This window comes from Acomys russatus, chromosome 29 (genome assembly GCF_903995435.1).
Source record: "Acomys russatus chromosome 29, mAcoRus1.1, whole genome shotgun sequence".
Classification (NCBI taxonomy): Eukaryota; Metazoa; Chordata; class Mammalia; order Rodentia; family Muridae; genus Acomys; species Acomys russatus.
This window is the reverse complement of record NC_067165.1, coordinates 39190874-39211017: the sequence shown is the minus strand read 5'-3', so window position 1 is coordinate 39211017 and position 20144 is coordinate 39190874. Positions and strand designations below refer to the sequence as shown.

Here is a 20144-nt window from a genome sequence, read left to right as displayed (position 1 = left end):
GCCTGTGCATAGAGAGGGTGGTCCTCTCAGGACTGTGACTATGTTACCCTTGCAGGCAGGGTGGTCCTGGGACTCTTGCTCTTCACCTGGAAGATGTCACGATGTTCTTGGCCTGCAGTAGGTACCTACAGTGTGGGCGTATCCAGGCTTCCCTGCAGGCAGGTGCCTGGCAGCGCTAGGTGGAGCAGCTGTCTCGGGCTCTGGTAGGTAGGCCTAATTCCTCTCCAGCTGCAGAGGCTCTGGGAGCAACTTCTCTCTTACTCATGCCATCCCTTGGCTAACTCGGGACACTAACTGCATCTCGTGTGACCTTTGGATCAATGTCTCAAGCCTTAGAGATGGGCTCAGGGGTCCTCATCTGCATTTCTTAGATGATGGCCCCTGTCACATCTCTTTCACCCTGGGGTGATGGAAGTAGAAGGGCCCCAGGGCTGGCAGGATGACAAAGGGTCTTTTCTGTCAACCTTCCCCATAGCTCAGACAATGTCACCTGGGACAGGCCTGGAGGCAATGACAGAAAAAGGTCCTTCAGTTGTGGGTGGCTCAACGGCTATGGCTACACGGGAGAGAAGAAAGCTGGGTCCTTTCCCAGGTGGCTTTAACCTCACTTCACCTAGCCAGGCTTCCAAAACCAGTGCACATCTTTGGGCTGAGCCAGAAAGAGGAGAGGGCACCCTGAGGTCCCCTCATTCAGTGAGTTGGTCACTGGTTATAGAGCACACAGCCTGCACTAGTGGCCTTAAGCCCAGCTCAATGTCACTGTGACTCAATCTGAGAACCAGGCTGTTTGTGGGAGTGGCTGCCCATGTTGGTCCCCATGGGGTCTGTAGGTCCCTGCAGGGCCAAACACAGGCTTCTCATTTGCAGGTCACTGGGCACAGCTTCCCAGGTCACAAGTCCAGTCTATTCTAAGCCTGGATATTTGGACAGAGGCAGGGTGGGTTGGCTGCCAGGGCAGAAGGAAGGGCGCATGGTCGAGACACACAGAGCATGGCTCAGGTGTCAGGCTGACAGGCCCAGTACAGGCCCTGGAGGGAGCCTGAGACAAGTGGCATTTCCTGTCCCTCCCTGCTTCCAGGCCTTTGAAAAGGGGCACCAGCGCCTGGTAGCCAGGAGCCCACGAGAGGAACTAGCAACAGCCTGTGCCCCTGGACACAGTTGACAGTGGCCCAAATATAGCAGGTGTGGGGCAAGCAGGGCCCAGCAGCAACTACGAAATGTTCCCTAGGAATAAACAGAAACAAGCCCAGTCTTCTGAGGGAAGGAACAGGCCCAGAGCTGGAGAGCTCAGCTCCCAGAGTTCTGGTAAACAATAAAAGGACCTCCTCATCCTGGCTGCTTCTGCCCAGTCTCTCCAAGGCTGCTCTCTACTGCAGCTGTCTGGGCCTGGGAGGCTAGGGGACAGGGAAGTCCCTACTCATACCTAACTTGCTCTCTGGATGGTTTCCTCCCTCACTCTGACTCAAACAAGAGCAGCATGCTGGGAGCCAGGCCTGAGGGCTACTGAGGGGGAATACCAGGGTCAGCTCCTAGGCTAGGCTCAACAGAGAAGACAGCAGCGCACAAGGAGCCACAGGCAGAGCCAGGCCCTGCTCAGGCGAATCTCGTCCTGCTCTGTGACAGTTAAAGAACAGAAACTAAGGCCAACAGCAAGCCTCCATTGAGGTCAAGGGTCAGAATGCCTTTAACCCTTGAGAGGCACATTATCCCCAGCCGAGGTACAGACACACCCTTCAGAAGTCCAGCAGAAGGGAGAGAGAGCAGCTGCACTCAGGGCCAAGACGGCAAGAAGGCTTGTTGGGTCCTGGGGACCTGGTGCTTAGTCAGCTGGGAGGTTTCGGTGCTCTTGTTGGCCACATCTCTGTCTCCTGCCTGTCTCGCACAGACCCCAGGGATAGGTTCCCACAGGCTGCCCCGGTGAAATGGCTCGGCTGCAATCTTGTCTCCTCCCTTTGAGGATGGAGGTGCTTGCCACCACAAGAACATGGGCTTTGGGCTTGAGCAGAGAGCATCAGCCTCCTAAATGGGGCATCTCAGATCCACACAGAGCCTGGATGCTTCCTGCCAGTCTAGCTGCCATTATCACGTGTGGAGAGATGAGGGATGGCGGCTCCAGAGAGGAAGATGCCGGGATGGAAGCTCACGGGGCCTGTGTCTCTGTCTTCATGGTATGCCTGTTGAGCAGCTCAAATGTGTCTTCTACCACCTGCCACAGGCAGCTGTCTTGCATGAACTCATTGTCCACCAGGTTGACCAGGAAGTAGTTGTCATGGATGTACTGGATGATCATGCGGGACGGGGATTCCTCCTCATAGAGCTTACCCCACTGCTCGATCCACAGAGCAAAGGCCTCATCCTACATGTGGACACAGACATACATGAGCAGGCTCAACAGGGCTGGCAACTCAGGCCCAGCTAGCCCAGACATGCAGCCTCCCAGGCCAAGTTGTAGCGCATTTGGGACACTGTATGGTCAACAGGGTGCACACCTTCCCACCCACTAACCTTCCAGAACATGAAGCTGACGGGATCCACCACAGTAGGCTGGATGATCTCTCGACCAGGGAATATGCCCCACGTGACAGCGTTGGGCTGCAGCTCAGGGGCATTCGTGATGTTCTCTCCCTGAGAAGAGAGGCAGGGCACTGCAACCCACTGCTGGCAGACCCCACCCCACTGTACACACTCCTGCTACCACTATAAGGAACATCACTCTCCACTTCACCCAGAGCTAGAGGGGTCCTGACTGGACTTCTATTCTGCCTTGCTTTTTTTATTTTATTTTTTTAAGCGTCTTTTTTTTAGTGATTAAAAAAAAAAAATCTACATTGGTGATTTGCCTGCATGTTTGTCTGTATGAGGGTGTCAAGTCCCCTGAAATTGGAATTACAGTCAGCTGTGAGCTGCCATGTGAGTGCTGGGAATTGAACTTGGGTCCTCTTGAAGAGCAGCCTGAGCTTTTAAGGGCTGAGCCACCCCTCTGTGCCCTCCTTTTTTTCTTTTTTTGGGTTTTTCAAGACAGCGTTTCCCTGTGTAGCCTTGGCTGTCCTACACTCTCTTTGTAGACCAGGCTGGCCTTGAAATCACAGAGATCCACCTGCCTCTGCCTCCCAAATGATGGTATTAAAGGCCTGTGCTACCATGCCTGCCTCCCATCCCCCCCCACCCCCCCTCCTTTTTTATTTGAGAGAGGGTTTCTCTGTGTAGCCTTGGCTGTCCTGGACTCACTTGTAGACCAGGCTGGCCTTGAACTCACAGCGATCCACCTGTCTTTGCCTCCCAAGTGCTGGATTAAAGGCATGTGCCACCACCGCCCAGTTCCCTTTTTTTTTTTAAAGATTTATTATGTATACAGTGTTCTGCCCACATGCCAGAAGAGGGCACCAGATCTCATTATAGATGGCTGTGAGCCACCATGTGGTTGCTGGGAATTGAACTAGGACCTTTGGAAGAACAGACAGTGCTCTTAACCTCTGAGCCATCTGTCCAGCCCCCCCCCCCCCTTTTTTGAGACAGGATTTACTTATCATCCAGGCCTTGAATTCAAGATCCTCCAGCAGCTTCTCATCCAGGCCTACAGTAGCAGCCCTGCTTTTCTTTTTTTTTTTTTTTTTTTTGGTTTTTCGAGACAGGGTTTCTCTATGTAGCCTTGGCCATCCTGGACTCACTTTGTAGACCAGGCTGACCTCGAACTCACAGCGATCCGCCTGCCTCTGCCTCCCGAGTGCTGGGATTACCACGCCCGGCTCAGCCCTGCTTTTCTACCTGAGCCACAGGGCCCTACTGGGTTCCCTGATCTTTGCCACCCTCGTAGTTAACTGCTGTGAACCTTGGTGGCACAGGGCAGTGGTGGTGCACACCTTTAGTCCCAGCACTCAGGAGGCAGAGGCAGGTAGATCTCTGTGAGTTTGAAGCCAGCCTGGTCTACAAAGTGAGTCCAGGATGGCCAAGGCTACACAGAGAAACCCTGTCTCAAAAAAGAAAACTGACTCAGGCCAGGGTCAGGGATGCGGGTCAGTGGGTATGAGCGCTTGCTGCACAAGTCAGGCCCCCAGCGCCCATGTGAAAAGCAACCCAGCTTGTAGAGAGGGGAGACAGGAGGATTGCTGAGGCATGCTGGCTGCCAGCATAGCTCCAGCTCAGTGAGAGATGCTGTCTCAAGGGAATAAAGCCGAGAGTGATAGAGCAGGACAGCAGACATCTTCCGTTGGCCTCCAGGTGTATGCACTTGCATACAGATTTAGCCTTCTAGAAGCTCTCCAGAGTGGCATCCTCATTGACCCTGCCTTTCCTACTCACACAGACTTGCCATTGCATATATTCCCTCACAGTGTGGGAGCCCGCCTCCATTTGCTCTGTCTGTCTTGCACGATATGCCTGGCCTGGGCTGGGCGTGTGGGGCCTGGGCGAGCGGGAGCCCCGCTGCCATCCTAGCCGGGAGCTGGCCTACCTTCACGTCCTAGCAGGGAGCTGGCCTACCTTCACGTCCACGATGTGGTAGTTGACCCTCAGTTCATACTTCCTCAGCACCTGCAGAAGGGCTTCCGCCGTCTCCCGGGAGGTGAAGAATTCGAGGTAGGCCTGAGGGAGAAGACGCCATCATGCCAAGCCCGGCTTCTCGGCAGATTCCCCGCCTCCTCCCCTCACCCTGCTCCAGGCGACCTCCACATCTAACTGGATCTGCCTAGCCCATCTCTCAGGCGCAGGCCTGTCCTCCGGGCCATCCAGGAAGGGACCCCATCAGTACAAGTGTGGGACACTGACAGGTGGCACCGTGGACCAGGGTGAACTATGGAGTTGGGTGTATGCAAAAGGCAAGAGGCCTCTGTCTGGAGTGGCCTGAGGTGGCAGCCACCTCTCCCAGCCACTGGAGAAAAGCCTGTTAGGAGCTGAACAGAGGTGGCCACTCTGACAAGCTTAGGATGAGCTATTGGATGAAAATGACCAAGAGGGCTGGACAAGACACTTCTGTCTGCAGAGGGCCTCTTTACCTTCATTTTCTAAAATGTTCAGAATACTGCAAGGTGGGCACGTTTACCAAGAAGAGGAAGGCAGGTTTGGGGCTATACCAAGGGAAACGGCAGAGCTGGCACCTAAGCCCAGGTCTTCTGAGTCCAAGGCCCCAGGCCTTGCTTCAGAGTGCAACTTAGCTCCAACAGGCCTGGGATTAAAGTCAACCTTGTCAGCAGGCAGAGCTCCTGAGAGCTGATTGGTCCCTTCTTCCTCCACACAGGGGACTTGATATGCTCTAATATATTTTGTTCCCAGAACATAAAATGCCCGCTCGCCCATTTTACTGGACAAACTGATACTTGAGGAGCCCAGGTGACTTGCTACCTCACTCTGCTCCATAGCTGAGCATCCTAGCTTACCTTCTGGAAGACATAGCCCCCACTGGGGCCCCAGCCCACAACAGGGTCCGAGGACGGCTTCCCGTTGATGTTGGGCTGCGAGTTGATGGTGAGGATGCCAAGCCTGTTGACGCGCAGCAGCTCTTCCTTCATCAGGCTGGTCTCTGCCGCCAGGGGGTCATCATTCCAGGGCAGGCATGTCACCTGCAGGGCAAGGTGGGCTGAGCCAGAGCAGTGCTGAGTCTGGGCCTGGGTTGTTTGCCCTTCATACAGTCTCTGTAGAGGCCCAGTCTGTCTCTGACTCCACGGCCTCCTCAGTGGGATCTCTTACCCCTTCCCTCAGCTGAGGCACACATCCACAAGAGAGGAGACTACTCAGCCCCATCTCCAGCCCAAGGCTCAGACTTCTGGGCCAGGTGGCTTCCTCCCTTCCCCACTGCACTCACTCTGTGGCCATGCCGGTTTGGCTCTCCTGAGAGGTAATGCTCAAAGACTTCAAAGACGCTCTCTTCGCTGGTGAGCTCCTCACCCCACATCTTCAGCAGCTCCTCCCGGGGAGACTTGCTTTTCAGGTAGAAGAGGTAGTAGTCCTTCAGCTCCCCAAAGGCTGGTGAGGAGGAATTACCCCTGGCAAGAGGAGAGCAGTCAGGACACTTCCTGTAAACCCTGGCCCTGACTCTCTCCAGGCACCAGCAGTTGTTAACAAGAAGTGGCTTCTGTCCTCACCAGCGGCCGTTGGGAAACTCATCCCAGCCCTGTGTGCGGTAGATGTAGCTTTTTGGTCTGGAGGCCCAGAAGATAGGACGCACATCTTCCTCCCGGCGCTTGGGATGTGCACTGACAGCCCAGGGCAGGGGACGCCTGGTGAGAAGGAAGACGCCTGGTGAGCTGGAGGAAGTCACCAAGCCTGACCACTGCGACCTTTTCTAAACTTGCACTGCAGGCGGAAGCTCTGAGGTGGAGGGTGGGGCCTGGGTGACCCCGCTAGCTGGGGCACCTACAGGCCTCCTTACCAGTGAGGGGCAGCACACCATTGCTGCCCTGATTCTCGTGCAATGTCCCTCAGCTTCCATTTCTTACCTGGGGTCCTCAGTCCACATGCCCAGTTGCTTTAGCACCTCCATGGTGGCCACCTCCCGGTTGAGAGTATAGAAGTGGAGGCCTGGCACCAAGCCACTGTCTAGCAGCTCCCGGCACAAGCTCACAGCCAGCTCGATGCCGTAGTTGCGGATGGCAGCATCATTGTCTTTGATGGGTTCAATTACATCCTTGATCTTCTGTGGTACCTCCAGCTTGGACAGTTTTACGAGCTGCCGAAGGGAAGTGTAACCCTGCCCAAGACACAAGGGGCATGGGGGTCATCTCTGGCCCGTGTTCCACTTTATTCCCTTCCTCGTCTCTTGGCTTATTAGTCTCATGGGGAGAGACCTGGGAAAGCCAGGTGGTATTGCCCGACTTTCTCCCTCATTTGTGGAGTCCCAGAGCTGCCTGTTGCATTCCTGCCGTCAGCCTAAGCCAGCCACTGAGCACAACACAGCAGTCACCTAGCTCAGCTATTGCCAGCCTCACGGCCAGTCATCTGCCAAACCAAAGGTTTAAAGTATAGATCCCACTCAGGTGGCCACATCAGAATGCCTACAAGTGGGGTCTAGGGACTCAATTGTGCTGAGAGTCAAGGCTGGCCCTAAACTCCTATTCCTCCTCCCTCTGCCCCTGGCATACTGGGAGTACAGGTGCAGTCCATCGGGTTCAGCTTAACGACAATTTCTGATGAGAGAAATGAGATGTCATGAGTGACATCTGTCAGCAGGCCACAGTACAAGCAAAGCCCTTTACAGACACCATTGCTGCCTGAGCGGCCACAACTGACATAACACATGTAGTGTGCGGACAATACCTGATGGGCACCGAGTTCCACCAAGGAAAGTTCAGCATGACCTGGGGCCCTGAATAAGCCCCCCCCCAGCCCCTCACCTGAATAGGAAAGATCCCAGGCAGGATAGGGCAGGAGATGCCTATCTCTTCGCAGGCCTTCACGAAGCTGAAGAAGGTGCTGGCCTCAAAGAAGAGCTGGGTGATGATGAAGTCGGCGCCTGCAGATACCTTCTCCTTCAAGTGCCTCAGGTCATCCTCAAAGCTCTCTGCCTCGGGGTGGCCTCTGGGGTAACCTACCGGTAGAGAAGACAGTCGGAAGGCGGCCTCAACCTACCTGCTCAAGGAGTGAAGACGACAGAGTGCCTGGGGCCTGCAGCAGTGTGGACAGGTGAATTGTGGGTGTCTAAGCTCACTGATGTGCTGCAGACCCTGAAGATGAACCTCAGAGTGAGTGGACTGTTCCAAACGCTACACATTGTCCTGTCTCACTCAGCTAGGTAAATCAGGCCTGCACTCTGTGGCCACAGACTGCCATATTCCATATTACTACGGATTAGGCTGTTTCTAGGGAGCCAGACTTGACTGAGCACTGGACTTAAGGCATTGGTTCACATCTTTTTGTTTTTGTTTTAGGTTGGGGATTGAACCCAGCATCTTATGCATGTTAGGCAAGCATTTGTGTGTGTGTGTGTGTGTGTGTGTGTTGAGACAGAGTCTCACTATGTAGAGATGTAGCCTTGACTGGCTTGGAACTCTGTAGACCAAGCTGGGCCGAATTCAAAGAGATTGCCTACCTCTGCCTCCCAAGTGCTATGGTTAAAGGTGTGCGCTACCACACTCCGCTCTAACAGTGGTTTTTGTTAAATATATATGACACTAAGATCCCTCTGAATCCAGGGTCCTGAAAGGTTAGGACTCACAGCTGGAGAGATGGCTCAGTAGTTAGAAGCACTCACTATTTTTTCCCCTGAGATAGGGTTTCTCTCTGTAGCCCTGGCTATCCTAGAACTAACTCTGTAGACTAGGCTGGGCTTGAATTTATAGAGATCCACCTGCCTCTGCTTCCCAAGTGCTGGGATTAAAGGTGTGAGCCACCACCTGGCTGCATTCACTACCCTTACAGAAGAACCTCTTCTGGTCTCTGTGGGCAACAGGCATGCACACGGTGCACAGGCATACATGCAGGCAGGACAAACACACATGTAAAGTAATATTGTTTAACAAAATCACACTATGTGAAGAAGAGTTGTAGAAAGAGAAATTTTGCTTCAAGAAATGAGTAGAGGGGCTGGAGAGAGATGGCTCAAAGTTAAGACCTCTTCCAGAGGACCTGGGTTCAATTTCTAGAACCCACATGGAAGCTCACAATTGTCTGTAACTCTCCTTCCTGGGGATCCAACACTCTTGCACGGACAGACATGCAGGTAAAACACCAATGCACATAAACAATTAAAAGGACGGGGCTAGCCGGGCGTGGTGGCGCACGCCTTTAATCCCAGCACTCGGGAGGCAGAGGCAGGCAGATCGCTTTGAGTTCGAGGCCAGCCTGGTCTACAAAGTGAGTCCAGGATGGCCAAGGCTACACAGAGAAATCCTGTCTCGAAAAACCAAAAAAAAAAAAAAAAAAAAAAAAAAAAAAGCCGGGCGTGGTGGTGCACGCCTTTAATCCCAGCACTCGGGAGGCAGAGGCAGGCGGATCGCTGTGAGTTTGAGGCCAGCCTGGTCTACAAAGTGAGTCCAGGATGGCCAAGGCTACACAGAGAAACCCTGTCTTGGAAAAAAAAAAAAAAAAAAGGACGGGGCTGGAGAGATGGCTCAGAGGTTAAGGGCACTGACTGTTTTTCCAGAGGTCATGAGTTCAATTCCCAGCAACCACATGGTGCTTCACAACCATCTATAATGTGATCTGATGCCCTCTTTTGGCCTGCAGATGTACATGCAGGTAGAACACTGTATACATAATAAATAAATAAATCTTTACAAAAATTAAAAGAACTTACCAAAAAAATTTCTTTAAAGTTTTACTTACTGTTTGCAAACACACATATAAAATAAAGAGGCAATTTTTTCCCCCTTGCAGTCTGATTACATCAGGGGGATAGGGGATGAGGGATGGGACAGTGGGATGAACATAAACCGAGCATGCAAAAGACAGGACCAGAGGCTCTCTAAGCTGGTGGCTTTGTCAACTTTATGACTCCTCCTCCCAATGAGGAAACTCACTAGAAGCCTTACACAGGCAGAAAGCACAGCTTTGAGACAACCTCAAAGGGACTGAGGGGGAAAATGAGGTGGGGTGGGGGGTGGGGGTGGGGATTTCTTTTCTTTCGGTTTCTCTTATCTTAGGCCTGGCTGCCCTGGAATTCACTCTGTAGACCAGGCTGGCCTCGAACTCACAGCAATCCAACTGCCTCTACCTCCCGAGTGCTGGGGCTAAAGGTGTGCGCCACCACCACCCAGCTCTAGCTCTGAATTTCTACGACCAGTTTCAGGCTGGCTTTAAACTTGTGTCCTCCTCTCTACCTGCCTTCCCCCAATCTGTCCCTTCCAGTCCCCACAATCTCCAGCAAGCATTAGAGCTGAGCCAGTGTGAGTCTTACTTCCCAGGCACTGAGAGCTAACACTGAGAACAGTCAGTGTAGGGGCTGTCTGGGGCTGGCACTACACACAGAAGCAAGACTCAGGCATAGCAGTGTGTCTCTGAGAGCCTCTCAAACAGCACATTCACAGTGAGAAGCCAGCCTGGGACCCTGTGGGTACAGAGGGAATGAAGAAGAGCCTCAGTTCTTGACTCTCCTGTCCCTGGAGTAGTCTTCATAACTAAAACTCCCCCATCCCTCAGCTTGGGCAGCAGGTGGCAGGATGAACACAGAACGATTCCATTCAGTCCACCCCTGTGTCCCCCACTCCATCCACCCAGTTGACATGGCCTGACTGAAACCTGGTTGGCTATCCTCTCATCCTGTCCCCACTCACCTGCCACACAGATGTCAAAGTAGTCGCCAAACTCGCTCCGGATGTGCTTCACCAGGTCTGTGGCACAATTGAAGCCTCCTTCTGCAGCCTCCCAGTGGTCACCTACAGGGTCTGCAGGGTTGCTGGAGGTCATGGTCACTGGGTGTCCCCTGACCTCCAGAGTCTTCTTGTTTCCTCTATCTACCCCTACACTTGGCTGCGGGCTCTTCAAAAGCAGAGACTCCCTAATTGTGCAAGTCTAGCTGACCTGGCAAACAGGAGTGGAGGACAGTGACCAGTTGTCAAATCCCTACTAAGGCCAACTCTGCAGGTGCCCCTATTGGTGGAGGGACAAGGAGAGGTGTGGCTCTCCACTGTAAGGCCTCTGACCTTACCTTGATGCCCTGGGTGTGCTCAGGCACCCTCTCCATCCTTCCACTCTCTCAAAGTGCCTACATTCAGGGTGGATTGTCTACTCATGAGAAGAGATCCTATGGTGAGGAGCAGAGGCCACAGACCCCTCCCTTGTCCCATTTGAGTGGCCTGAAGACAGCAAGCACGCAGGTGCTCCTGGGACTAGCCCAGACAGCGCCCAGACTGATTGATGGCACTGCATAACTGGGGTCGAGTGCTCCCAGAACCAGCCTCATCCCAGATGAACTGTGCATCCAGATCAAGAAGGAGAAGAGGCCACCCCACCTATGTGAGTTTACGGTGGACTCATTACCCACAGTGCTCACTGATCCTCCTGTAGCGATCAGACCCTGCCCGTGTTTAGTGTAGGGCCCAGGGAAACCAAGAACCCAAAGGGGTGGGGGGTGATGGTGCCACACCTCCCCTCAGTGCCATTATGTTCTTCAGGCCAAGCTGCTTGGCTCTGTGCAGATGGCCTGTGATGTCCTCCTGGCGCTGCTGGCAGCAGGTCATATGCAGGATGGTTTCCAAGCCACAGTAGTTCACCGCTGTGCTGGCAATCATCATGGAGGAGGTCTCCTTGTCTGAGCCAGGGTCTCCAGCTGGGTGCCAGGTAACATCTACGAAGAGGGGGCCCCCTGCCGCCATTCGGTCAAACCTGTAGGGTATTCCTTCCTTAAGTGGGGCTCCTAGGGGAAGCAGCATGCTCACTCATCCCCCCCTGGGGGCGAGGCGGCTGGAGCAGCATAGAAGGCAAGTTGCTGTATTTACTTCCCAGGCACATTACCAGAGCATCTCTCTGAGCCTCAGTGTCTTTGTTTATAAGATGTGGTGGCGCACGCCTTTAATCCCAGCACTCGGGAGGCAGAGGCAGGCGGATCACTGTGAGTTCGAGGCCAGCCTGGTCTACAAAGTGAGGCCAGGACAGCCAAAGCTACACAGAGAAACCCTGTCTCGAAAAAAGAAAGACACAAAACACAAAACAAACAAACAAACAAACAAGATTCTGGTTCGGCTAGCTGGGTGGGCCTGAGCTCAGTGGGCGCCATTACGATTGTCACACTGAACCAATGTCACATGATTGTCACACTGAACCAATGTCACTATTTCGTGTGCTTCTCAGATGCTTCGCGGAGTGCAAGCACTCTGGTTTTGGGTAAAATTAGGACGTGCCAGCTGAGAGCTTGGGACTCTCGGCAGGGGTGGACGGAGGGTCTCACTTTAGGGAAGCCAGAGAGAGATCAGCAGACACAAGGTGCTTGTGTTGCCACTGTAGCCTCCCTGCACCAGCTTACAGTCCCACAGAGCAAGGCTGAGTTCCTGAACTAGATTCAAAGCCTTCCTGGGCACGAGCACTGTGTTAAAGCTGTAATGGTATATTTAAACATCTTGGGCCTTGGGATTTCAGGGCCTAGGCAGAGGCACATGACAAGTATGGATTAAAAGGCATCAACTATCAACTTTTGTGGTTGTTTTCTTTTTCTTTCTTTTTTTTTTTTTTTTTTGAGACAAAGTTTCTCTGTGTAGCCTTAGCTGTCCTGGCCTCACTTTGTAGACCAGGCTGGCCTCAAACTCACAGAGATCGCTTGCCTCTGCCTCCCGAGTGCTGGGTTTAAAGGTGTGTGCCACCACAGCCTGGCTTTGAGGTTGTTTCTGACACAGGGTCTCATGTAGCCCAGACTGACCTCAAACTCTCTACGGAACTGAGGAAGTTCTTTCTTTGTTGTTTCATTTCAGGACAGGGTCACATGGTGTAGCTCTGGCTGTCCTAGAACTCAGTATGTAGACCAGGCTGGCATCAAACTCACAGAGATCTGCCTCCCAAGTGCTGTGAATAAAGGTGTGTGCCACTATGCCCGGCTCTTGACAAAGCTAACCTTAAACTCAGATCTGCTTGCCTCTGGCTCCTGCATGCTGGGATTACAGGTGATGCTCCCACACTGTTTAGTGCAGTTCTATGGATCAAGCTTAGTGTTTCTGCAAGCTACATATTCAGTCCATCAACTTAGCTGTACCAGCCCTCTCTGCCCCACCCCCACCCCGCCTTTTTTTAAAAGACAGGGTGTCATTATGTAACCCTGGCTGGCTGGCCTGGACTCTAGTAGCCTAAACTGGCTTTGAATTCACAGTTATCCTTTGCCTCTGCCTCTGAGTATTGGAATTAGGGCGTTACCACTCTACCTGACTTTCCTTCCTCTCTCTTTGTGTTGCACAGGGTTCTCTGTTGTTTGTTTGTTTGGAGACATGGTCTCTCTGTGTAGCCTTGGCTGTCCTGGATCACTTTGTAGACCAGGCTGGCCTGGAACTCATAGCAATCCCCCTGCCTCTGCTTCTGCCTCTGCCTCCAGGGTGCTGGGATTAAAGGCGTGCACCACCATGCCCGGCTGCACAGGGGTCTCTTGATCTAGCAAAGCTCTCTCCAACTTGAAGGAAAGGAACTGGAATTTAAAAGTGCTATCACAGAGCCTGTGGTCCCTGATTTGGAAAAGCACACGCTCAGCACCCGGCTAGCTCAACACATTTCCTGAGCTGCGGTTTGTTGACTTCCTAAGCTCCCCAAGCTCTGCCAAAGAATGCAGCCTGAGAGTGAACATTTTTGGCTTACTGAAGAGTGCGTCCAAAACACGTCTCATGCTGTATCCAAGGGACTTTCACAGGCCAGAAGTTCTAAGTTGCAGACCAAACTCTCTGCCTCGCCTCTGCTTCTTCCTGCCTCCCCTCCCCAATGCCTTTTCCTGCCGGGTTAAAGGGCAGCTCCTGGCCCCCCTCTGCCGACCCACCATTACTCAACCTCCCTTCTCACCTCGAGATGAGGTTAACAGCTCCCTCAGCAGTCCGAGGAGGGAAAAACTCCAGAGAGAACCACTTGTCACCAGAGTCCATTCTGCGCCTCATCTTCTCCCGGAGTCTCTCGTGCCGCTCCGGGTCTAGGCTGGGGGTAGAACATCTTGAACTGTCCTTGGAGCTCTCGCTGCCACTGCTGCTGCCCTCGGATTGGGGGTTGGGGCTGCTACTTCCTCTGGCCTCGTTCACCATGGCTGGATTCCTGCTGTACAGGGTGGGGGCCAGGGGGGCATTAGAGGGTTGGTAGCCAAACCCCATGCACACCCAACACCTGAGCAGCCAGCTCTAGTGGCGGACACTGCTTCAAGTAGCAAGGGAGCCAGCAAGGGTGAGACACGTGTGGCTCCTAGCCAGAGGCTCCGCGGGCTTTGCCCCCAAGCTGTCCTCTGGCTCTTTGTATGAAGACCTCCCACTAAGTACTGAGTCGCTTACAGATCCTTCAGCTCACGGATCCTTGGTGACTGCTACCTGATAAAGGGTGGCACAGAAAACGTCAGGCAGCCAGCCTCTGAGGCCCACATGCCCAGGGATGGGTAACAGTGCCCAGCTGGAAGGACTCTGGCTCCTCGATGGTTCATCTTGGTCAGCTTAGACCCAGAGTGAGTGGGGAAGGAGCCGAGGAACCTTTCCTGGAGGGTGTGCCCAACTGGGCGGAGCTGTGACAAAGAGCTGAAGCTGGGGCCATGCAAAGGGGCGGGAGTAAGGTTTCCAGGCTAGAGAGAGGGCTCAGGCGCAAGGCAAAGAAGGCGGAGGAAGGGCGGGGGCAAGTGGCAGTCAGGGACTGCAGGGGCTAGTGGAGATTAGGCTATCAGTCATTCAGGATTACTGGATTTCCCCCTCCGAAGAAAAGATCTCACTGCAGCTGGCCCCGCCTGGAACGTGTTATAGGTTTTTTTGTGCAGCATGACTAGGCAGCCTGACTGCCCGAGATCACACAACTGCAAAGACACTTGACAGGGGCTGGGCTGCAGAAGCAGGCACGCTGAAGTCACCACGGGTAGGGATTTATGTCCAACTCTGAACAAAGGCTGTCCCCATCTGTGCCTGCCCTGCCAGCAGTTCTCCCTAAACACACCAATGAAGTCAAAGGGATCAGTGACCACAGTGCTACCACATATGCAGTCCTGGCCACAGCGTGGTCACAGCCTGGCTAACGGAGCATAGGGCCATAATGCTGTCTGCTCAGGAAATAGCAAAGACCTGCAAACAAAACAAACATTACTACTGCAGGGTAACGGGAAAACACACAGTAGTGGATATCTGTGTGTTGACGTGGAGCAAGAGCAGAACTGCCGGGTCAGGTTCATTCCTTTCCAGAAACTTCCATCTCTAAGTCAATGTACCATTGTGGGTTTCATCCTTAAGAATCAGAAGAGCCAGGCGTAGTGGCGCACGTCTTTAATCCAGCACTCGGGAGGCAGAGGCAGGCAGATCGCTGTGAGTTCGAGGCCAGCCTAGTCTACAAAGCAAGGTCAGGACAGCCAAGGCTACAAAGAGAGACCCTATCTCGGGGGAAAAAAAAAAGAATTAGAAGAAACCCACTGCTCCTTCCTCTCTTAGATTCTAAACACTGTCCCTACTTAGCGCCAATGCTATTTCTAATCCACCTATATCAGTCTCGTTCTGTGGAGAACTGTCCTCCCACCTCCAAGGTATAGGCCTTGTTTCACCACTGGGACAAAACCTGAGGAGCTGACTCACATGTAGAAAACTGCTCCAAGGTTTAAGCATTTGGATTTCTCTGTGTAGCCTCGGCTGTCCCAGACTCTCTTTGTAGACCAGGCTGGCCTCGAACTCACAGAGATCCGCCTGCCTCTGCCTCCCTGAGCGCTGGGTTTAGAGGCATGTGCCACCATGCTTGGTTAGGTTTAAGCTTTTTTTTTTTTTTCCCTCTCCGAGACAGGGTTTCTCTGTGTAGTCTTGGCAGTCCTAGACTCGCTTTATAGATCGGGCTGGCCTGGAACACACAGATCTGCCTGCCTCTGCCTCCCGTGTGCTGGGATTAAAGGCATGCACCACCACACCGGTATGGTTTGAGCATTTCTGATATGTGCCATATTTCAACCAACACCCATCAATTATCCACTATTAGTTGGGATCCTACAACACACAAGGTTGAGACTGTGGACCAACAAGTTTGTTTACCCTTCTACTGTCTGGTTCCCAGCCTGAGACGGGGCCCAGGGATCCTGCCCATGGCATCCCCAGGGCCTGCCAGAGTAGTTAACAGCTGGTTCTTTCTGGGCACAGACTTCCAGTGCCTCCACAAGTCTCTCCCATCTACTGATCACTTACTTAGACTGCCAAACACTGAGCCCACCACTCCCAGAAGCATTGTGGTAGACGTCAGTGCACAGCAGGGCATTGTGGACACCTGGGCAGCAAGGCCAGTCAGTGGTCCACTACTCATTTCCAGATGCTGTTAGAAAGGCGTTTAGTTTAAAGACTATGGTGGCACACGCACTTAAGCCCAGCTCTTGGGGGGCAGTGGATCTCTGAGTTCCAGGCCTGATCTATATACAGTGTTCTGGAACAGCCAGGGCTACACAGAGAAACTGTCTCGAAAAACAAAACAAACAACCAAACGAATAAAAACCCCAGATAGCTGGATAGAGTGAGCGCAGAGCTAGAGAGCTACACACTATGGCTGGCAGCCACCTTGGCGCTGGGTGGCCTGAGGGATGAGAATCAGGTCACCTGGTCAATGGGTCACAGCCCGGGGCGGGGATCCTGGTTCCGTACGGCTCCGGGGGCCGGGTATGCCCCCAGATCAAGGACTCCTTTAACCTTAGGATAGGATACCTTCGTGCACGCAGTAGGGCTTGGGTGACAGCCACTTAAGAGTTCCTAGGCTGGAGGAGCGTCTGGAGCCTTCACGTCAAGAGGGCGGGCCAGCCCGCAACTGCCCGCCCACAAGGACTCAGCGAATCCCTCCGCGGTGTCCCAAGTCTCTTTGCTACTCACCCAGCTGTCAGAACGCTGGCGGATGCGAAAGCCACCTCTCTAGCATTTGCGGAGGAGGCGGGGGCGCAGCTGCCGGTTGCTAAGGGAGACAGGACGAGCGGCAGGCGGAAGCTACAAAAGAGGGCGACAGGAAGTCCCGCCTCCAATATGGCCGCGCCCGAAGGTCTCTTGGGAAGCCAGCCAGGCACTGCGTCCTGTGACGCGAGCTCTCGCTCCACCCGTCGGCAGCCACTCCCTGTCTCCGTACCCAAAGCGCCAGAGGGCCACGTGACTCTCCCGGGGCCAGTCACGTGAGGCACGGATCCTGGGTGGGAGGGGGGGTTGGCCTAGGGGGTCCGGAGTGGCAGGAAAAGAGGAAGATGGCGGGGTGCAGGGGGTCTGTGTGCTGCTGCTGCAGATGGTGCTGCTGCTGCGGTGAGCGCGAGAGCCGCACCCCCGAGGAGCTGGTGAGTGGCGGCTGGGCTGGGGAAGGGGGCAGTTGCTAAGGGACGGCAAGAGGCGTTGCCGGGGGTGGGGCCGAGCCGAGCTGCGCCGGCAGGTGGCTGCGGGTGGGGCCCGGGGACCGCTGCCTGGGTTCTGGAAGCATCCACCTCCCTTCGCGTGCCCAAGTCAGCGTTCTTTTTTCATAATCTCTCTGGGGACTGAGAGAGGATCTCGGCCAGCTTGGGTTAATGCTATCCGTATTTTTCTTTTATTTCCATCAGAAAGGAGTTTTGAATGAAGCAAGCATTGTAGAATGTGCCCTTTTGCAGGACTTGATGCTCGTGCAAGCTGGTTTAGTTTCTCCGGCCTTTTTTTTTTTTTTTTTTCTTCCTCCACTGTATCCTTCACTCTTTCTGGGTCACTGATGATCCAGCTTCCCCCTGCAAGGCAACCTGGGAAAACTTGAGTTGTGCTCTCAGAGTTCCTATGTTCCCTCCAATTTCATATTTGGTCTATTGTCAAGTGAAACCAGAATTTTCTCCTCGCTAAGCTGCCATCAGACATCTTCCAGGTGTCCTGAAGGTGAGCATTGTGATTGGGAGGATGTGTCAATGAGTAGAAATGTACAGCTTAGGTGGTGACTAAATATCCATCCCAAGTGGATTTTTTGAAATCTTGTTTCTCCGCCAGGCGTGGTGGCGCATGCCTTTAGCCCAGCACCCGTGAGCCAGAGGCAGGCGGATTGCTGTGAGTTCGAGGCCAGCCTGGCCTACAAAGTGAGTCCAGGACAGCCAAGATAGCATAGAGAAACCCTGTCTCGGAAAACCAAAAAACAAAAAAGAAAAGAAAAGAAAATTCTTGTTTCTCTTTGATAATGGTCCCAGCTGACTTAGATTTTTACTAATACTCCCCTCTTTCCACCCTTAACCATAAAAAAAGTCTCTGTCTGTTTTTCTAGACCATCCTCGGGGAGACACAGGAAGAGGAGGATGAGATCCTTCCCAGGAAAGACTATGAGGTGAGGTATTCCCATGCTGTCTCTGGTAACTGAAGTAGTGAGAGGCCTGGCTGCTTCAGACCGCCATCCAGAGACCACCTTTGACCTTCTGCCCCAGGGAGTGAGAGGGGGAAAGAGATAACTGACCTGGGAAATGCTGCCTAGCAAGTCCTTTCTTCACCCTAAGCCCCACACAAGGTCTGGCGTTGATGGTTAACAGTTCTGCCCGGATATGGAGTGAGTTTGCCATTGACCCTTTATACCTGACAGAGACCCAGCCCTAAGTCTTTCACTGTGAGTCCTCATAACAGGGTCCTGCTCACCAGCTCATAGGAGGCCTTCCCTCTCTCTGTTCTGACCTACTCTTGATCATAATTTCCAGTGTCAGGTATGGAACTTTTAAGAGTGTGGGGCCACATGTTGTGGTGCCCCTTTAGTCCAGCAGGGGACTTGGGGGACTGAGATGGAAAGGCCTTCTGGGAACCCACGAAGGCTCCTCCCTCAGTCCTACCCAACATTTTAAGTAACCCTGTTAACTTCTACTTGTAGCTCATTTGCCTTATGCTGATAGCACATTCATGTGAATTTCATGGGTAAATGGCTTTTTTTTCAATGTGAATCTTTAATATTTCCCAATTAACCATCTCCGCGTACAAGTGTGTGGAGAACAGTTTGTTTTATGTTCGTAAGAGCAAATTCATTCAGACACATAATCAGGAAAGTCTGCTCAGCTTGTATCTAAGGATCAACTAGAAAACTCTTCTGTTGAGATGCTGGGTATGGTGGCACATTCCTGTCAACCCAGAAAAAAAAAAAAAAAAAAAGACACAGACACAAACAACCTCTATCAAAAAAAAAAATTTTTTTTTTTTAAATTTGAGACAGAGCGTTATATATCCCAGCCTGGCCTCAAACTTTTCATTCATAACCCTAAGAGCAAGACACCTATACAAGACACCTATACAAGACTTAACTGCAAAAATTTGCTAGGGAGCAAGAGAAGCTAATAGGGAACAAACATGAATATCATTAATGTACATTATATATGTGATGGCGACGATTAAAACAAAATACGAACGGTTTCAGCTGTGGAGGTGGAGGTGGGGCTCAATCCCTAAACCAAAGAACAATATACATAGCAGAGACAGAGGGTCAGTCCTAGAGGAAGAGAGAAAGTGTTGCATCTGGTTGACACAGATAGTAGATTCCCTGGTGTTGCCTGGTGTTAGGGCACAGATTATACAGTTCATCTAGGTGATGTAGATCATCCCACCAACACACCCCACAGGGTTTTCTTTGTGTTCCCTTGACCGTCCTGGACTGGCGTTACAGACCAGGCTGTCCTAGAACTCACAGAGATCCGCCTACCTCTGTCTCCCGAGTGTGGGATTAAAGGCATGTGCTACCACGCCCTTGTAGTTCTTAGTGCATCTACAGAGGTATACAGCCGACACTAGTCAATTCTAGAACATTTTCTTCTATCCAGGAAATCCATACTCAATAAAAATCATGAGCATCACTCTTCTTGGTTTTTTTTTTTTTTTTTTTTTTTTTTTCCAGATAGTTTTTCTCTGTGTAGCCTTGGCTGTCCTAGACTCCTTTGTAGACCAGGCTGGCCTTGAACTCACAGTGATCTGCCTGCCTCTGCCTCCTGAGTTCTGGGATTAAATGCGTGCGCCACCACCACCCAGTTTAAGATTTATTTATTTATTTATTTATTTTTATTTTTTGGTTTTTCAAGACAGGCTTTCTCTGTGTATCCTTGGCTGTCCTAGACTCACTTTGTAGACCAGGTTGGCCTTGAACTCCCAGCAATCCACCTGCCTCTGCCTCCCAAATGCTGGGATTAAAGGCATGCGCCACCATGCCCAGCAAGATTTATTTTTTATTATGTGTATTTGTGTGGGGGGCCGTATATGTGCATGTGAGTGCAGTGCAGTGCTGGAATTAAAGGCGTACACTACCACGCTTGGCTTCCTCTACCCACCCCACCCACCCCACCCCCGGCCCCCAGTGTTTCTCTGTGTAGCCTTGGCTGTCCTCAGATTCACATACCTGCCTCTGGCTCCTCAAGTGCTGGAATTACAGTTGTGTACCCCCTGTGCCTGGCTTCTTTTATTTTTTTTTAAAAGACAGGGTCACTATATGTCCAACCCAGCATTCTATTTGTACTAGCAGCACTCTCATCTTAGGCAGCCCTTAATTTTTCTGCTGCTGTAGACTTGCCTCTCTGGACAACTGCAGCTTGTTTGTGAAGCCCTGGTGTGAGACAAAGAGCCTCCCTGGAGTGAAGTAAACTGGCCAAGGCTGGATTTTTTTTT

At 52.5% G+C, this 20144-nt stretch overlaps 2 protein-coding genes across 2 annotated transcripts in view; one reads left to right on the top strand and one right to left on the bottom strand.

Annotated features, from left to right (window-relative positions):
- Positions 1–1893: 1893 nt before the first annotated feature.
- Mthfr (methylenetetrahydrofolate reductase) lies at positions 1894–14617 on the bottom strand. Its single transcript, XM_051171792.1, has 12 exons — positions 13908–14617; positions 13399–13644; positions 11015–11253; positions 10203–10313; positions 7326–7519; positions 6432–6682; positions 6078–6212; positions 5798–5978; positions 5373–5555; positions 4480–4581; positions 2506–2625; positions 1894–2356 (listed from the first exon to the last, which is right to left on the bottom strand). The coding sequence occupies exons 1-12, from the start codon at positions 14015–14017 to the stop codon at positions 2141–2143; spliced, it is 2088 nt and encodes a 695-aa protein (XP_051027749.1). The 5' UTR covers positions 14018–14617; the 3' UTR covers positions 1894–2140.
- A 2118-nt stretch (positions 14618–16735) lies between these two features.
- Clcn6 (chloride voltage-gated channel 6) overlaps positions 16736–20144 on the top strand; it is a 33272-nt gene continuing 29863 nt past the window's right edge. The window contains exons 1-2 of the mRNA XM_051171791.1: positions 16736–16849; positions 17785–17844. Coding sequence (XP_051027748.1) covers positions 16763–16849; positions 17785–17844 — 147 coding nt within the window. The 5' untranslated portion in view covers positions 16736–16762. The remainder of the gene's footprint in view (positions 16850–17784; positions 17845–20144) is intronic.

Bases quoted from the DNA above. Each gene is read 5' to 3' on its own strand.
- Mthfr (XM_051171792.1), bottom strand. From the start codon at position 14,017: ATGAACCATCGAGGAGCCAGAGTCCTTCCAGCTGGGCACTGTTACCCA. The intron at 5,979-6,077 runs GTGAGGACAGAA...TCCTCTTGCCAG, and splicing joins GAGTTTCCCAACGGCCGCTG to GGGTAATTCCTCCTCACCAG. The intron at 2,626-4,479 runs GTAGGCCAGCTC...CTCTCTTCTCAG, and splicing joins ACCACATCGTGGACGTGAAG to GGAGAGAACATCACGAATGC.